At 38.5% G+C, this 17,221-nt stretch overlaps 1 protein-coding gene across 1 annotated transcript in view; it reads left to right on the plus strand.

Moving 5' to 3' along the window:
- Positions 1-17,221, plus strand: part of LOC121507142 (vesicle-associated membrane protein-associated protein B/C-like) — a 37,370-nt gene that overhangs the window by 16,128 nt on the left and 4,021 nt on the right. The window contains exons 3-5 of the mRNA XM_041783325.1: positions 10,511-10,614; positions 13,875-13,955; positions 14,858-15,034. Coding sequence (XP_041639259.1) covers positions 10,511-10,614; positions 13,875-13,955; positions 14,858-15,034 — 362 coding nt within the window. The remainder of the gene's footprint in view (positions 1-10,510; positions 10,615-13,874; positions 13,956-14,857; positions 15,035-17,221) is intronic.

Consider the following 17,221-nt stretch of genomic DNA (forward strand, 5'->3'; position numbering starts at 1 on the left):
TAACATTTGAAATGTGTTTGCGCTATTTTCAGTTGAAAAGGGAGTTTAGTGCAATCTGTTTTATTTACATTACTTAAATCATCCGAATCTTTTTGGAAATAGGTTTGTAATTCAGCGTTAATTTTGGCAGCTATTTTTAATTTTAGTCTAGTTTTAGTCTTTAAATTAAATGCATTTTAGTTTTAGTCGCATTTCAGTCATTTCTATCCTTTTTAGTTTTAGTCTAGTTTTAGTCCATAAAAAGTCCTCACATTTTAGTCTTTACTTTTAGTGCAAGCATTTTTTTTTTTTGCCTAAATCTGGTATCAAGTCATGTTAGTGTGTTCTATTCACCCTGCCAAACCTGGAGTCCCTGCTTTCTACAACTGAGAGGCAAAATAGATACAGCTGTATTGTTTTTAACAGATTTACCCACAGTGGAGAAATATCAGGGATTTTGAATGTCTAACGAAAACTACATTACATTTTAGTCTAGTTTTACTCATCTTAATTAAAACTAAACTCAGTTTTTGTCAGTTTTAGTGATCACAGATCTATTTTTGTTAGTCCAGTTTTTGTCATGGAAAAAAGGCTGTCGACGAATAGCTTTAGTCAGATTTTTTGTCACAAAATTAACACTTTTGTAATTTCTGCAGCTTGTTTAAGTAACATGAGTCCAGTATTGGCCAACTCTGTTCTTCTGTATTTATTTAGGTCCATATTTATACATTGATGTCAATGCCCTGCTCTCATGGTATAGTAATACCTTAGTAACAAGACCACATTAGGTATTTATTGTGTATTTATTTTTAAAACAACAACAAGTGAAGTTTTGGCAAAAAAGTAACAACAGCATTTATTAAACAAAAATTGTACTTAAGATAAAACAATATTTGCAAAAAAGTGACAGGCATGCTTTAGGCTCAAAATATAAACTTATACTTTCAATCAATCAATCAATCAATCAGTCAATCAGTCAATCAATCAATCAATCAGTCAAACTTTTTTTATAAAGCACTTTTCATGTAAGACAATGTAGCACAAAGTGCTTTACAAACAGACAGATAAATACAAGAAGACAAAAGGAAATATGAATCAAACCCACTCCACCCAAGCCTCTAACCTGCCCTCCCACAATCCATACACAATATTGGCAGAATACATCATAAATAAAGACACTATGAGAACAGGAACTTATGTACCCAGTACATACTGAGAAAGCACCACCTTGAAGGTTTAAGATGAGTAAACATGGGAGGTTAGGTGAAAGTGTAAATTAAATTTCATCAATTGAAATAAAAACAAATTAAAATGGTGTTGTAACGAGAATAAAAATCTAAATGGTAAATAAGAAAATAAAACATTGAAGAAGTTTTTGTTGAAATATGATAAAACAAGAGGATAAACTACTAAAAGATAATTCTGAGGTTAACACAGAATAAGATAACCTAAATTACTGAAGCAAGTTAAGATGAGGATATTAAATTCAGGTAAAAGCCAGACTAAAAAGGTAGGTCTTGAGTTTGCTTTTAAAAAAATTAACATTAGTTGGAAGATAAAAGAAAGATTCTGGCATGCCAGTCTTGTTAAATCAGGGTTGTGGGACATTCCTGGATGCATCATTGATTATGTCATGTGACAGAAGTGTTCCAGATGTTCATAGTCAGCCCTGACGTTTGATGATAGGTGGCGGTGATGCAGTCAGGTCAGCATTTGGCTACATTTGTTTAGTCTAATCTGGCCATAGGAATTTAATTTGTGTGTCTAACCAAAATCTCATTCAAAAATCCCATAGACTTTTAAGATGATGGAACCGAGAGTGCCAAAATGCTGATTCATTTCCATGTTTCAGTACTCATGACTGTTGCAAACTATGGATTCAAATCTTTGGTGGAGTTGTTGCAGTCTACCTAGTTTGCTGTAGAAATGGGTTATCTGGAGTGTATCCTTTTAGGCTGATATTGAATTAGACTTACACAGGAGAGCACAATCAGATGTGGGAGATCCTGCTACCCTGAGGAGTCTCAATATAAGAAAGTTTCCTGAGAGTTGGCTCAAACATCCCAGTAAGATTTCCCTCCAGGCCTGTATCACTACAGCTCTGGTTGGCTTCTCTCTTAATCCCACGCTATACTGTCTCTGTAGGTAAGCTGATCTTCGACCAAATTTTTGTGTCGAGTAATATTGAAAAACGTAGATGGGGAGCAGCCCTGTTACAACCGAGGCTTCTCTGGAGTCAGAGTGAAAGGTTACTGTTATAGATAGGGGTGTCGTACATTGAGAAGAGTGGGATCACGTGTCATATCATATCTCGTTTCGTGTCACATCATGTCTTGAGGTTCAGAGTTAATCCATCACATATCCTGTTCCGTGAGTTGGCGTAGGCATTAAAATTAGACTTTGTCTTCTATTTTTGGCACCTTTTCTTTATTTTTATAAAATTGTCAAAGACAGAACTTGTTTTCTGCTATGTAACTGAGAATTTATATTTGAACAGTCAGCAATGTGCTGAAGTTGAGTTTTTCTTACTTTTATTAAACTGGCTGACAGAAAATTGTATTTTTTCCTGTATCAAGGGCACTGTAATTTAGAAGTCCAGCTGGGTCTTCATCCAATATGGATTTATCACACTGAAACCTTTACAGGAGAGCTAAAACAAGTAAATTATGAAAGGGTTTAAACCTGAACTAACTTCATAAAATATGTAAATACCTTGACAAATATCATTGCAGCTTGAATATTTTGGATCGTCTGCTGCTGTTTAGTCAAAAAGCATTTGCAGACATGTTATTTTTTGATAAATTATTGTAGATGATGATTGTTAGATGCTGCAATGAATAGAGAATCAGCTCTTATAATTCAAGTCTTGAAATTACACGATTTAACTAGCAGTTTAGTCACAACCATACATATTACATTAACATGGATAGAGTAGGAGCTGCCTATGTGAGACCAAATTATTTAGTTCTCCTTCTGTTTACAGGCTGCGATTGGGTCATAAACCATGCCTTCTCCATGTTAACAGATGAGTTGGGGGTCAAACCAAAAACATTAAAAAGCAGGTAAAATAGTGTTAAATCAAACTTGTATTATGTAACAGTTATTCATAACCTTGAAGATAATGTCCATGGGCCCTATTTTGACAATGTGGAGCATGCTGTGTACCGATACTGTCAGGGTGTATTTTGCCATCTTGACAGAGCACAGTCCTGGTGCAAAGCCAAGCCCAAAGAGGTAGGATCAAGCGGCTTGATTATACATGGGTGTGTTTTGGGAGTAAAAACTCATTTATACCCTACGCACAAATGCAAATAGATCTGTGCATTTTAGATGTGATAACCTTCATTGCCCTCATACTGACGTGCAGCTGTTATGATGGAGTGGACATACTGTACTGTAGTTCAGAATCAGAATCATTTTATTGTCATTGTACAGTGTACAACAATTTTTTTTTCAGTACCATTGTGCAGTGCCACAAAGTAATGTTAAAGAAAAACATGTAAAGGAAAATAAGTTGTCTGTCTTTGTGAGCAAACCAGTGAGCGGACATCATTTATATGTTTGTGTTTTTCAGTGTAACATTTCCTCAGAAAACTCGATGAAGTTCTGCCTTTTTTTAAATGATTCTGCTTCATTGTATTTTGCTACTCTGGCTTGAACTCTAGGCTACGTTGCTGCCCCCACAATTGGTGGTGTTATTGCTCAGTTGTTCCATGTCTGTAAGCTTCAAGAGAATGGATGAAATTAACATAATACAAACAAAAAGGTCTGTCCGTATCCGTATGTGTCTCAGACGTAGAGCATAAGTGAACCTTTACACATCAAACCAGTCAGTGTCAGCTCTCTCTCCTTCTAAAACCAACCGTGCATGCTAGGTTATACATTGCTATTTTCTGAGCAGATTTTTTTTTTGTCTTCAAAAGACTGAGCTACAGTCGGCCTTTAGTTCTCTCCTTTTGTTGTAACAAAAGCAACAAAACAAAAGCTCAACATTGTTAATCACTGAAATCTTCAGACACACCAACAGGATCAGGCAGGATGTTGATTAATCTCAGTACTAAGTAAGGATAGTTTGTAAACCTTTATTCTTTTATTTTCTGTAGCAGAACCCTTGGCTGTAGTCTTTAATACCTATGTAAAGAGTGCTAGACAGTTTGTATGAATATCTGTCTGTACTGTTAGTGGAATTTATACGAGTACAAGTTTTGTTTTAGATTAATCAAAAATCCAACTCCTTGCATGTTGCGTTAGACAAAATGTGCATTGGAGCAAATGCACAGAGGAGAGCTTGTAAACAAACTGAAACAAAATGCTTCCTTCTCTTAGCCCTCTGTCCCATTAAAACCTTTAATTGAATTTACCAGCAAATGCACTGATGCACTGCACTGATACTAAAGTGTGGAAAAGTTGCATAACTTGCATTGTTGTGCATCCTGTGTGTGGAGCCAGCTCAATCAATGTATGCCCAATCTTCCTAATGCAAAATGGTGTGCAGTGGCTCACAGATGTGCTATAAGGCAAGTCAAGACACGCCATGAGAATTTTTATAAGTATGTACTACAATTACACAACAGCTATAGATACAGAAACATGATTCAAAAGAGGCTATATTGCATGGTAATGGGTATGGTGTGCCCTAAGATTTTGGCTTGATCTTAGGTGTGCCTTGGACAAGAAAAGGTTGTAAATCACTGCTCTATGCCACTGACTTTAGATCAGGTTTTAGTTGGTAGGCGCAGCCATGTCCTCAAGATAGTGAACCTGCCAGCTTTACACCTTACTATTCCTCATTTAAGGACAAACACACCCATGGGCATTAACGGGATACTAGTTCATTTGCAATTTAAACAATGGCAATTAAAATGAAAACCACATCAGGTGGAAAATAGGAAAGATAGTTGCGCTGCATGGTCCAAAAGCATTTCACTGGGTGTATGATGGGGTCCCAAGTGTCCATTTTTGATCAGTTTTGCTTTAATTAGTGATTTGATGAAGAAAAAATAGTGGATTTTCTGTCATGACTAATAGCTCTGTTGAAAAAAGTGGCTTCTTAAAGTGTTCTCAACTGATTTGGTAAAGTAACATAAAAACTTACAAACATGTCATTGAACTTTCCATAAGAGTGTCTGCTTCAAACTGACATAGGAATCTGGTCTACTGTGCACTTGTGGTTCTGAGGGATCTTTTTGCATTTTGTCAGTAAATTAAATGTTGAACTTTGGTCCAACCCTCAACTATAGCTCTGAGATTTGGGAAGTGACCAAAAGAATGAGATCGGAAATAAAAGAGGCTGAAATGAGTTTCCTCTGAGACTTTGAGACAGGGTGAGGAGCTCAGACATCCAGAGCGGGCTTGGAGTAAAGCTGCTGCTCTTTTGCATTAGAAGAAGCTTGTTGAAGTGGTTTAGGCGTCTGATCAGGTAGGGGTGGGCAATAGAGGAAGAAAAATCATATGATTTTTTTGTATCACTGGATCACAACACACTTGATTTATCACAATTCTTTTTCATTCTAATTTTCAAACTATTTCAGCCATTAATCCCTGCTCTACCGTAGCAGAAGTGGAGGTGAGTGAATGTAGATCTAGTCAAGTAGAATAAGATTCTCCTATCATGCATCCCAATGATCAGGATGTCTTCTGGTCGCTTCTGTTTGAAGGTGCAGGAAACCCCCTGGGAGTACACCCACTCACTGGAGTGATTATAAATCCCATCTGGCCTCAGAATGCCTCAGAATAACTCGGAATAGTGCGAAATTAGGAGAAAGAAGTCTGGGTCAACTTGCTTAGCTTTCTACCACCACAGTCCAGCTCCAGATAAGCAGAAGAAAATGAATGGGTAGTTAAATGTGTGCTGTGGTCCATTCTGTGGCACCGCCACAGCGGCCTTTCTGCACGTCTTTACTTGAAACTATATCACCAGAGCAACATGTCAGGGCCTGTTAGAGGGGTAATTTGGCTTCAATTTTGTTCAACCAACAGAGACACAGACACACTGTCCATTTCAGTATACAGCAGATGTTTGCAACACAATACCCCTCAAATCTGGGAAGACAGTAAAACACTTTGACACAAACATATTGACTTTATACACTAACACATTAAAAAAAAAAAAGAGGGAACGGGTCAGGTTTGCATTTTTCCAGCTCTTAACCTTTGGTGTAAATGGTTTTATATCTGGATTTGATCAAATTTCAGTTGGTAATTTATTTCAGTTTTGGCCGCCCTTTATGGAGAAAGCTCAGTGAAACTGTAGATAAATGGTGCGGTATTTTACAATTCTGTGCCACAGAATTCCTGGTTACTCTTATACCATCTTATTGTTGGATTAATATGAGAAAAGAGCTCACGTGTTTGTTAATACAAGGGAGTATGAACCTTGGGTGGACCTCTGTAAGCACTTGAAGGTAAATAGTTAACGGTAACCATTTTGAGCGTCTTCTCTCGTGGGACACAATTAATTAACGACAGGAAAGGAAAGTTTTCTTGCCTCCCTCCCTTCCTCACCCCTCTAATGGTTCCATTCATCATCAACAAGCATGTAGGCTATTACCATCCTGCTTGACCGTGTTGACTACAATTAGCCTCTGAAAGTGTTATAAATGATTACACGCCATGGAGAAGGAGTACTAAATCATGTCATTAGCAGATGTAGCTTTTTGTTAAAGTGTTCAAAGGCTGTAGATCAAAGAAGCTTTAAATCATTTTTCCCCTCCTGTAGATGTGTTTTCCTTCTCAGGCTTTGGCTCTCGATCTTTTTTGCTCATGCTATTTGTTGATGAACCTACATGCTTTCCTGCCTCTGCTCTCATACTGTCCCCTCGGACTTGAGGTAGATGACCGTGCAAATTGGGTCTGACTCAAACAGGACGTTCTCAATCTGTTCGTGCCGTCTGTTTCTGGTTTGGGATATTGAACCGCCCTGATTGCTGTAATGGTGCACTCCATCTCTGAGGTTTTTCACTCTGGGGAGAATTGGCATGTGCCATATATGAAAACGGTCCTGATAGCTGGGCTGGCTTTGAAATTAGGAGGTCATTTGTTTCAAGTAAAGGCCAAAGAATCACACAAAACAGTGGTACTGATGTCAAAATACGCCTTTCAATTACACCCTCATTTAAAACTAAAGTCAAAGGTGAATTAAGATGACCAATCAATAGCTATTTCATCCCTCTGCCCTTCCACCTTCCCTGAACACGGACATAAGAAAGTGATCATTGTGAATCATCGTTACAGCTTTGAAATACCTTCCCAGTCATTGGAATGACATCAAATAACACAGCAGTGACTGAGAGGCCTGATGTGGTGATGCCTTAAAGTAGTCTTCCAACCCCACACCTGCTTTTTGTTAGAGCGATATGTAACGTTAAGAGAGGAACCGACAGGGTTGGAAGCTGTTAGAAAGATTACCCCCTGGGGTATTTGTAGATCCGTCAGTGTTTCGCCGTCATGGTAACACAAACTTGGACATAAATCATCTCCAGCACTTTTTCCGTGCAGCGGAGGCAAGCCCAGAGCCTTGAAGACGTGGAGGCCCTAGTTTAGTGTTTGACAAATTCATGGGTATTTGATACTCACTAATTCAAATTTAATCCAGTGGAGTGGACACAGAGTTGAGAAAGGGAGAGCGATGGAAAGTTGCTGACAAAGAAAAGTAACGGTTTAATCGCTGGAGTTTCAGGAGTGTTTAGTTTGTATTTTGGGCAGCATTTCAGCCACAAATCACATTGTGTGCCTGCATGTCTGCAGCAGTTTGAAGGACACTTGCTGAACATGATTTCCTCAGTCTCCTCAAGATTGGATGTGGGAGAAAGGTTTTTCTGAAAAAGGGAAACAAAACTGAAGGGAGTCACAATAAAATGACCAGAGGAGCCATGGGTAGACTTCCTGCTTCACTGTGTCTGCTGTGGAGTAACCTTTGTCATGACTGCCCTATTGCCTCCTTCCCATTATTCTGGTAAATTCCTTCCTGCAGCTGAATAAGTGAATAAACCCTCGTAAAGGTGAGGAATTCTGAAGTGTGTCTGTTAAACTACTTTTTTAGATGTAGAGTCACACATGTGTTAACACATTGTCTAAATGGCAGTTTTTATTTCAGACTTGTACATATACACTCACTGGCCACTTTATTAGGTACACCTGTTCAATTTTTTTTGTGAACACAAGCTAATCAGCCAATCACATGGCAGAAACTCAATTCACTTATGTATGTAGACGTGGATAAGACGACTTGCTGAAGTTCAAGCGAGCATCAGAATGTGGAAGAAAGGGGATTTAAGTGACCGCAAAAGGGAAGATATTTAGTGAGGGGCAGTTGTGTGGATGAAAATGCCTTGTTTAAATTAGAGGTCCGAGGAGACTGGTTCAAGTAAAGGCAACGATAACTCAAACAACCACTCGTTACAGCCAAGGTATGCAGAGTACCATCTCTGACCGCACAAAACAGGAAACTGAGACTACAATTATCACGGGCTCACCAAAATTGGACAATAGGAGATAATTCCATAAAAAGTTTCTTTTTCCGTAGCTAAAGATCATGTCATAATCTTCAATCTTGCCAAAGTTCTTTATTTTCTTAAAATCAAGCAGATTCTGTTTTTAAACAGGAAATCAGCTACCCTTAGTTTAGGAGTCTTTGTCTGGACTGAGGTTGTTAAAATTAGATTTACCTATATTAAATAAATAAAATGAAATTAAATCATAACAAAGTGCTGGCTGGTTAGTCTCTACAAAGGTCTTTTGGTAAGAAGAAGTATGTAGGCCTATTTTGTTGGGAATTAGTAGTCCATCAAGGTATCTCTTTCTGCCTAAGAGTCCTGAGTGGGGGCTCAGCTTTTCATAGATACTTGTGGAGGGGGCCAATCGGAAAAACTGTTGAATACCACTGGAGTGGAGGAACTTCAGAATCTTCACTTCCATAAACTTTTCTTACGATCTGTTCCAAAGGTCAGAGACAGGGGCTAAAGTTTGCTGCTTCCCTTCTTTGAATGGAATCACAAAAAGAGCAGAAATTTATGAGCTACTCTCACTGGATGCTTTCAAGAGGATGTTAAATGACTCAGAGGTCAACAGATCTTGCTGTTGGTTCTTTGCATGATAAATCTTAGATTTTGACAAACACCTGCTGTTTTACTTATTTCATGTCAATGTATTAATGTACCCTAAATACAAGTGAGCATGGCTGCTCACTGTTGGAAACTTTAATAACATTGCTGTTGCCTTTGTCGGTCACAACACTCTTGGAAAGAAAGAATCTCAGTGAGGTAAAAAAAAAAAAAAAAGATCTAATAAATAGTAAGACTGTTGTCCATTTTAGTTCCAAGTCCCTGTTTTGGGACAGTAACCCTAATCTTGCTTGCATCCAGCCTTGCTTGTAGTGATGGGAATTCCAGCTCTTTTTAGAGATCCAAGTCATTTGGCTAAGCTCAGTTAAAGAGTCAGTCTTTTGAATCCCAAATGGATCTTCATTTGACACCATTTTAGATTTTTTATGTCTATAAAAAAACAACAAAATCGAACAAAAGGAAACTGGTTCTCAAGTGAGAGCTGGCTCCTGTTGTTCACAGAAATGAGCGGGCTCTTAGACCCTGCCACACATCACTTCAGCTTGTAACCTGTGGTGTTGATTTGAGTCGTCATTTAGATCTAGTCAGTACCCACCAGGGTTTATTTGGTCAATAGAGCATCAGTATTTTCTCTGAAAGCATGTTTATGATAAAATGAAGGAGAAAAGTTGTTCACATTAGGACAGAACATTAGCATGTTCAGTTATTGCCGTGATTGCAGAGGACCTGGAGATTTTTTTTTTTTTTTTTTTTTTTTAACCAAAGAACAGACTGCAATGGGTCTATCGCCTCTCTTTTGGGTCAGATAGGTATGCTTGGTAGCCCAGCTAAGGGTTGCCAAGCATACCTATCTGAGGTATGGTGTGGATCAGTTATTTTGGTGCCTTTCTCAACTTTTGACAATAGAAACACAATCACGTACCTAACTGAACTGAACCAGAAGCTTAGTGTAAACACAGCCCCTCATCTCCTGACATTTCTTACATGTCCCTCGCCAATTGAAAAAAAAATCTACTATTCACTATCCACTATTAATAATAATTTGTTGTTGCATGGCACAGCCTCATTTTATTTTTTATTTTTTTAATTACCAAATATCAAATTTATACAACTGAACTTTTCTGTCATTCCTATATATTTGGAAGTTTAAGCAGTGCAGCATTACTTTTTTTCTTATCAACTGTTCACAAAACTGACCATAAAATTGTGAAGCATAACATTATTTTTCTTCTTTCTTGTCTCATTTAGTGTCTCTGGACACCGCAGAGTTATCCTCTTCTTTCTTGCAGGGATTCCCCAGAACCTCTGTCCTAAATCATTTTAACAACCTAACCAGAGCTTGCAGCCGTTCTGTGATTTAATAGCCATGCTTTAACTTTTCTTTTTCACAGATGAGAGAAGGGAACGTAACATTTTTGCCTTGTGTTTTCCTGTCCGTTCTTACTCTGGTTCTGTTTTTTGTGTTTCAGTTATGCTGCAGCCTTTTGACTATGATCCCAACGAGAAGAGCAAACACAAGTTCATGGTCCAGTCCATGTTAGCACCTCCTGACATGACCGACATGGAGGGAGTGGTGAGTGTTACACATCACGTTTAATGACTTTTACTGTAAGGAAAGAGGCAGTCGATCAGTAAGGGTGAGAGGTCGTGTCACGGTGCTGACACACAGGAAAAAAAATACACACAATGAGGAGAGTGTAGCCACAACAGCATGTGTGGTCTCATCTTTGAGATCGCTGGCCAGCATACTTACAGTAAATCTTACTTAACTTGCCAACAAATGTTTTAAGGGTTTCGTATGATGTTATGACTCAAACTTGTATATGAAATAATGCCAACACACACTGAATCAACCTGAGTGATGGTAACGAAAGAGACACTGCACCTCAGCAGAGCTCAATTCCTGCTGGGTTATTATTAATGCCTATGTCTGTGACTCACAGACATTAGATTAAAAGAAGCTTTTTGAGGCGGGATTTTTCACACAGGCGCAATAGAGATTTACTGCAGGCCTTATAGCCACACTTGTCTTCTCATTTCTGTTTCATACAAGATGTAGAGTCTCTGTGAAAACAGTCCAGCTGTTGATGAATATGTTTAAAAGATCACACAGAGGTACAGACCTAGGGTGATGTGGTTAAGGAGCAGTTAAAAATACTGTCAAACGGAAGGACATACCATGCATTCAGAAGTATTCAGACCATTCCATTTTTTTTAATTTTTTGTTGCAGCCTGATGCTACAGTCATTTAAATCCGTTTTATTGAACTACACTCATTGAACTACACTCAGTGCCCAGTAATGACAAAGTGAAAACAGAATTTTCTAAATTTTTGTAAAATATTAAAAATAAAAAATGAAATATCAAAGTTGGATAAGTATTCAGACCCTTTGGTAAATATGGTCAATAGTCCATGCTGGATTAAGACCTCTGCTATTACTTCACCAGCTGCCATGATGCATGGAAGATGAATTAAGTCTCAAAGGCAATAGAAAGCTCTAGCAACACTTGTAGTTTAGAGAACAACTTCATCAGGCCATCAAAGATGACCCTGATGAAGGCAACAAGCCGAATTGTATTGATGTAATAGAGTTGTTCTCTAAAATGCAAGAATTTTTGGAGTTTTCTGTTTTCAGTAGTTTATGCTAGAAATGTCAGGCAGAAACAGGGAATGACATGCAGTGAAAGAGCCACTGGCTGGACTTGAATCCAGGCTACCTGCATGTATAGTATGCGGTCTAGCCACTTGGACATCTGTTGATACTTTTTTTTTTTTTTTTTTTTTTTTGCAAAATTGCAAATAAATAAAGGCTTCTCCTGTTATTTGCAAACAAAGTACATTGTACAAAATGGCAGTTAGAACTGAAACGAGGTGCTCATGTCCTAATGAAGACTCAGTTGAGTAGACATGCATAAACGCATCCATGTTAAACAAAAGATTTTTATGTTACATTAGAGTGCTTCAGATTTTAAGTTTTGACTGGAAATTTTTAAAGTAAGCCTTAAAAGAGCGGGACTAAAGAGCAACATGCAACTCAAGAGCTGTGGGTTGAGTATCACTGTTCTGGATGGTAATTTATTTATTTGCAGTTTTGACATCTGCCCCCTTATCCTTAAAGAGCATCTGATCTTTGTCCTGCCTTTTTTCTATACATTTTTCACCCTGCGCAACTCTCACCTTATTCAATCTGCAATTTTTACATGCAGTTTAGATGTTTGAACTTGTCTATACATTTTGTGAAAAAGTACACTGGTAAGTGCCTGGGTTTAAAAGTAACTGTATCTCCAAGATGCTAACAGAATTGCACAACATATCTAAACATGACTTTGTAATGTCATTGTTGCCAGAGTGATTCTCAGGTTATTGAAAAGCACATTGATACCAGATATCAAAAATTGGATTAAACTTACATTAGATATATTTTATGGCTAAACATTTGCTAGAATTAATGATGAAAGTGAGAACTTTAAGAGTTCATGGAAGTGCTTCCTTGGTCAAAGTCAGATCAGGTGATCACAGAGCCACAAATTCATACTAGGACCTGACCGGCAGACATGACAGACTACACAGAGTTACCTAACCAATCATTAAAACTGATTTGATGAAGTAGGTTGGAAGAGGTACTGGGTTAAAGGACAACTAGAATGAAGACTGTAAACAAACATGTAATTAATGTACTCTGTTTAGCAAAGCCTCATGATAAATGATCTACTACTTTGATGTTTATGCTAACAGCATTGAGCTTGTTTGCTCTGACAACGCGGCCGTAATTGTAATTTACTATAACACATAAAATAGGATAAAGCTAAAAAAGCACTCGGAGAGCGCAGACCTCCGCCGCTAGCCTTATTTCCCAATAGTGAAGTATCCTTTAAAAAAAAATTCCTGGATCCGTCCCTATGTGCCCCCCACCACGGCATTCGCTGGTTACTTCCTTCCCGGTGGGGTGGAAACACGGTGAGGCAAAGCACTGGCTTCGCTACGGGTGCCATCAGATGCACTGACAGTCTCACCCATGGTCTCACCAGACAACTGGAAGTCATGGCAGAGGGTGAATATTCCTCTATTCTTCCCAGCATTGTGAGTATTGTCGCTACCATTAGCTGTCTTTCTCTATGTTAAGCTCCGACTCGTCTCCTCGACCAGACGTGCGTCTTTCAAACTCCAAAAACTTTGAATAGAAAAACACCCAAAAACTGCTGCTGGGATTGAAGTTACTCATGTCTGCCATCTCCTGGTGTAAAGTGGCAACAGCGCAGACCTCTGCCATTAGCCCTATCTCCCAATAGTACAGAATCATTAAAAAAATTCCTGAATCCAGACGGTGATCCGGATCACTCCCAGAGTCTAATCAGTTCTTCCTTATGCCATTTCTGACATTTCCTGAAATTTCATGAAAATCCGTCCACAACTTTTTGAGTTATGTTGCTAACAAACAAACAAACAAACAAACCCACCGGATCACGTAACCTCCTTGGTGGAGATAACAATTGATTTTCAGGGCTGATGAGTCTTTAAACTTTACAGCGGCGGGATCAGGCTATAATCATGTTTAAAACACATCTGTTAGGTTGCTGCTTTTGTTCTGAAAAACTTACAGTCATTTAAACTTTATCCTTTAAATATCTGTAAAAAAAAAAAAAAAAAAAAAAACAGTTTAAAAGTCCATCAGTATTACATGCTACATTATACACTGAGGAATCAGGGCTACTAATGTGACTGTTACTGTGAGTTTTTTCACTGTATGACTTTAGCATTCTTCCTTAATATCGTGATAAGGTAACAAGGGTAATAATGTTTTGATATTCTTTTCCCCCTCTGTTTTTTTCCAGTGGAAGGAGGCTAAACCAGAGGAGCTGATGGACTCCAAGCTGAGGTGTGTTTTTGAAATGCCTGTGGAGAACGAGAAAACGGTAAGTACATGCTATTTCTGTTTTACTTACTTTATTATGTCAGTTTCTAGCGTCAGTACCTATTCAATACCAAAAATACTACAAAAGAAAGATAAATCTGAAAACCTCTTGCCATTACTTTCAAAATCCCACTGGCTGGCCTCAGTAGGGTGCCACAGTATTTTATTGCTACTTTTTCTGCAGTTATTATATAGCTTCCCAACACTCCCTCACGCTACCTGCTGTCCTGAACAACTTCTTTTTCTTAGTCTTTTTCACACCTTTTTCCATCTTATTCCTCATCCATTCTACTATTTTTATTTGAAACACTCCCTATTTTTCCCTTTTCCCTCTATCTGCTCCAGTCTGTTTCTTTTTGTTTCCTCTGTTTCTAAAGTTCCTTCACCTCTTTCAGCAATACTTATGCCTTCATTACCCTTTAGAGGGTCTTTTAGTTTGTTCTCAAATGCACTTTGTTTTTGCTGTGGTTATTCTCAGACCCCATGCAGCTTTAGAGACGTTATCTCATCATGACATGTGCTGCATCCTGTGGCTTCATTATCACAGGGAGCAGGAAAAAGACCCATGGTAGCTGGTTTCAATCCATTTTGCACCATGCGATACAAACACACGGCTCCCTGTCGCCACTATGCACCACACAGTCCGCTACACAGCAACCGTGTTGATTGAAACCAGCTCACTCCACTTTAAAAGGCACCCCTGGGTGAACTCTACCACAAACATAGAGATAGAGGCTCTGTGTTTCTGCAGGCCTGTGAATGAGCATACATGTTGTAAATAAAAGTCTGCAAGTCTTCTCATTTAAACATGAAAAACACAAAAGTCAAAAGTAAGATATGCAATGTAAACACTGCAGCAGTGATTGACAGCTGATTGTTTTCTAACTTTTGACCCACTTGCAGCACGACATGGAGTCCAACAAGATGATGTCGTCCAGCTTGCTGAAGTCAGAGTCCTCGCTTCCTCCAAAGTCAATGAGCTCCACCCTGGACGACGGGGAGGTGAAGAAGATCATGGAGGAGTGCAAGAGGCTGCAGATGGAGGCTCAGAGGCTACGGGAAGAAAACAAACAGATCAGAGTGAGTGAAAAGAATCATAGGCTGCAGTTTATTAATTTGTGTTGTTCATTCTTTTGCAGTGACAGGTATTACTACAGTCTCATTTGTACCGATACACTCTTTGGTGCACTGTGTGGCAAGCAGAACAAAGAAATTAGACTTACAGCTCGGCCTTATAAACTCTAACAGCAGAGACTCTTGAAGGTTTCACTTCTCCCAATATACTGGTCATTATTATACTATATATAACTTTTTCTCTGAACACAGCAACTTTCAGCTAGAATTTATCACTGCAGAGCAAGCGCAAGGTGTGATCAATCACCTCCTGAGCTAAATCTGACAGACCCAGGCGCTTCTAAGCTTGTTATCAGTCATTGTAACTACGCTTCATTTATTACATAAACCAGCTCTTTGCTGTTTGATTTGCATTCAGGTAATGCTGGGAAAAAGTCTGTGTCCATCTGTCTATATTTAGTCTTTTCTCTGCATATCTCAAGAGCCCTACATCTGATAGAGAAAAACAAACTAAGTTGTTGTAATGCTAAGGGCTCAAGGGAATTGAGTGTCATGTGTGGTGCTGTGTAGCAGATGAGTTGATCTTACAGAATTCTCCACCAAATACCTCAGTCTTAAAAGTGCAATAATGGTTTACTTTAAAGTAAGTTTTCTAAAAAACAGTAACTGACAAAAATGAAAATAAACAGCCTAAAATACTGCTTTAGCATATTTGCATACCATATGTAAGATACTTGATAAATGCTCACATGGCCACTGTGTATGTACAAGAATTAATTACGTTAAGTATTTTCACCTAATGGTTTGGCCTGTTTTAAGTTCAGATTCCTAGATGCACTGTCCCAGTGACTGACTGACTATGTGCATAAATAGAGCTCTTGCTGTGTGTTGACATGCTGTGCTTCAGCAACAACGTATCACACTGTGCAATAATATCAGTATTATCTCATTGCTTAATTTATATGGCTATACAAGAATTTTCAAAGGTGTAATGAAGGTGGAGCTTTGTTATGGTGCTAATATGGTGTTACAATATAAAATGAGCCAAAGTTGAGACATCTTAAATGGTTTGTTTTATTCTAGAAATCGTCCTGAATCTAAAGTTTACTTCCACAGAGGTCCAGGAAAACCCCTAGCAAAGACACTTATGACTGGTTTCACATTAGGGACCTGGACCCAGATCTGAGTACTCTTGACCCCAAAGCTTGGTTCCATTTGGTCAATGTGAACAGAAGTATGCACTGATGAATTGGTCTTTGGCACAAATCATGTGTATTCGGGCAAGGTAGATGTGAATGCAACTGAGCCTGAGTAGTAGGGATGGCAGAGGCCGTCAGCACAAATAAGAACAGAGAAGTCGAGGAAGTAAACATGGCAGACAGTCACAAAAATAGGCTAAAACGCTCAAAAATGTTGCCTCATTTAAAAATACAAATGATGCAACAGCCAGCCTGTAACGTTTGTCAAACAGTGATTTCATGCAAGGCAAGGCGTTCATGTTTTTGCATAAGAACTTTTAATTTGATTTTAGACTTCTGCTGATTTTTATACATCCAGAAATGTAGGATCTAGAGACTAGTTTTATATTTCTTCAAAGCTTTTGAATTAGAGGTAGTATTGTGATCTAATCCAAGATTGAAGACCCAGAAGCAGTTTGTTTTAACTGAAAAATTTACAACAGAAAAGAGAATTTTTGTATATTTTGGCATGTTGTCCTCCCAAACACTTGATGTTTAGCGTTTGTAGTTATCAAAACTGTTTATTATAGCCAGTAATTAAAGTGCACTTGTCAGTGACTCGATAATGGCATTGATATCAATAAAGTCATATTAATTCCCAGGCAGTGGGTAGTCACCGGCAAGTAGCGTTCAAAAGGCGTAAATGTCTCCTGTCTCTGCAAAAATTGTTTCCTTGCAGTAAGGACCCATTTCATTCTTTGAGCAGCTGCAGATTTAGAAGGTGGGAAGAGGGTTGTGTCTTTAAAAGTAATAAAAACATCTATTTTAGCCTGCAGGATGGGCTGCATTGTCCGCACAGGAGTATAATCAAATATCGACCGGAGTGGTCGCTATGTCTGCTTCTTCTTTCTTCTTCTTGGCAGATTTGCAAACCAACTTTGCACTTGCAAAGCTGGTTTGCAATACAAGGAACGTAGTACATACACAATTGGACTTTGGGACAGTATGAAACAAT

The sequence above is a fragment of the Cheilinus undulatus genome, linkage group 3, assembly GCF_018320785.1.
Source record: "Cheilinus undulatus linkage group 3, ASM1832078v1, whole genome shotgun sequence".
Taxonomy (NCBI): domain Eukaryota; kingdom Metazoa; phylum Chordata; class Actinopteri; order Labriformes; family Labridae; genus Cheilinus; species Cheilinus undulatus.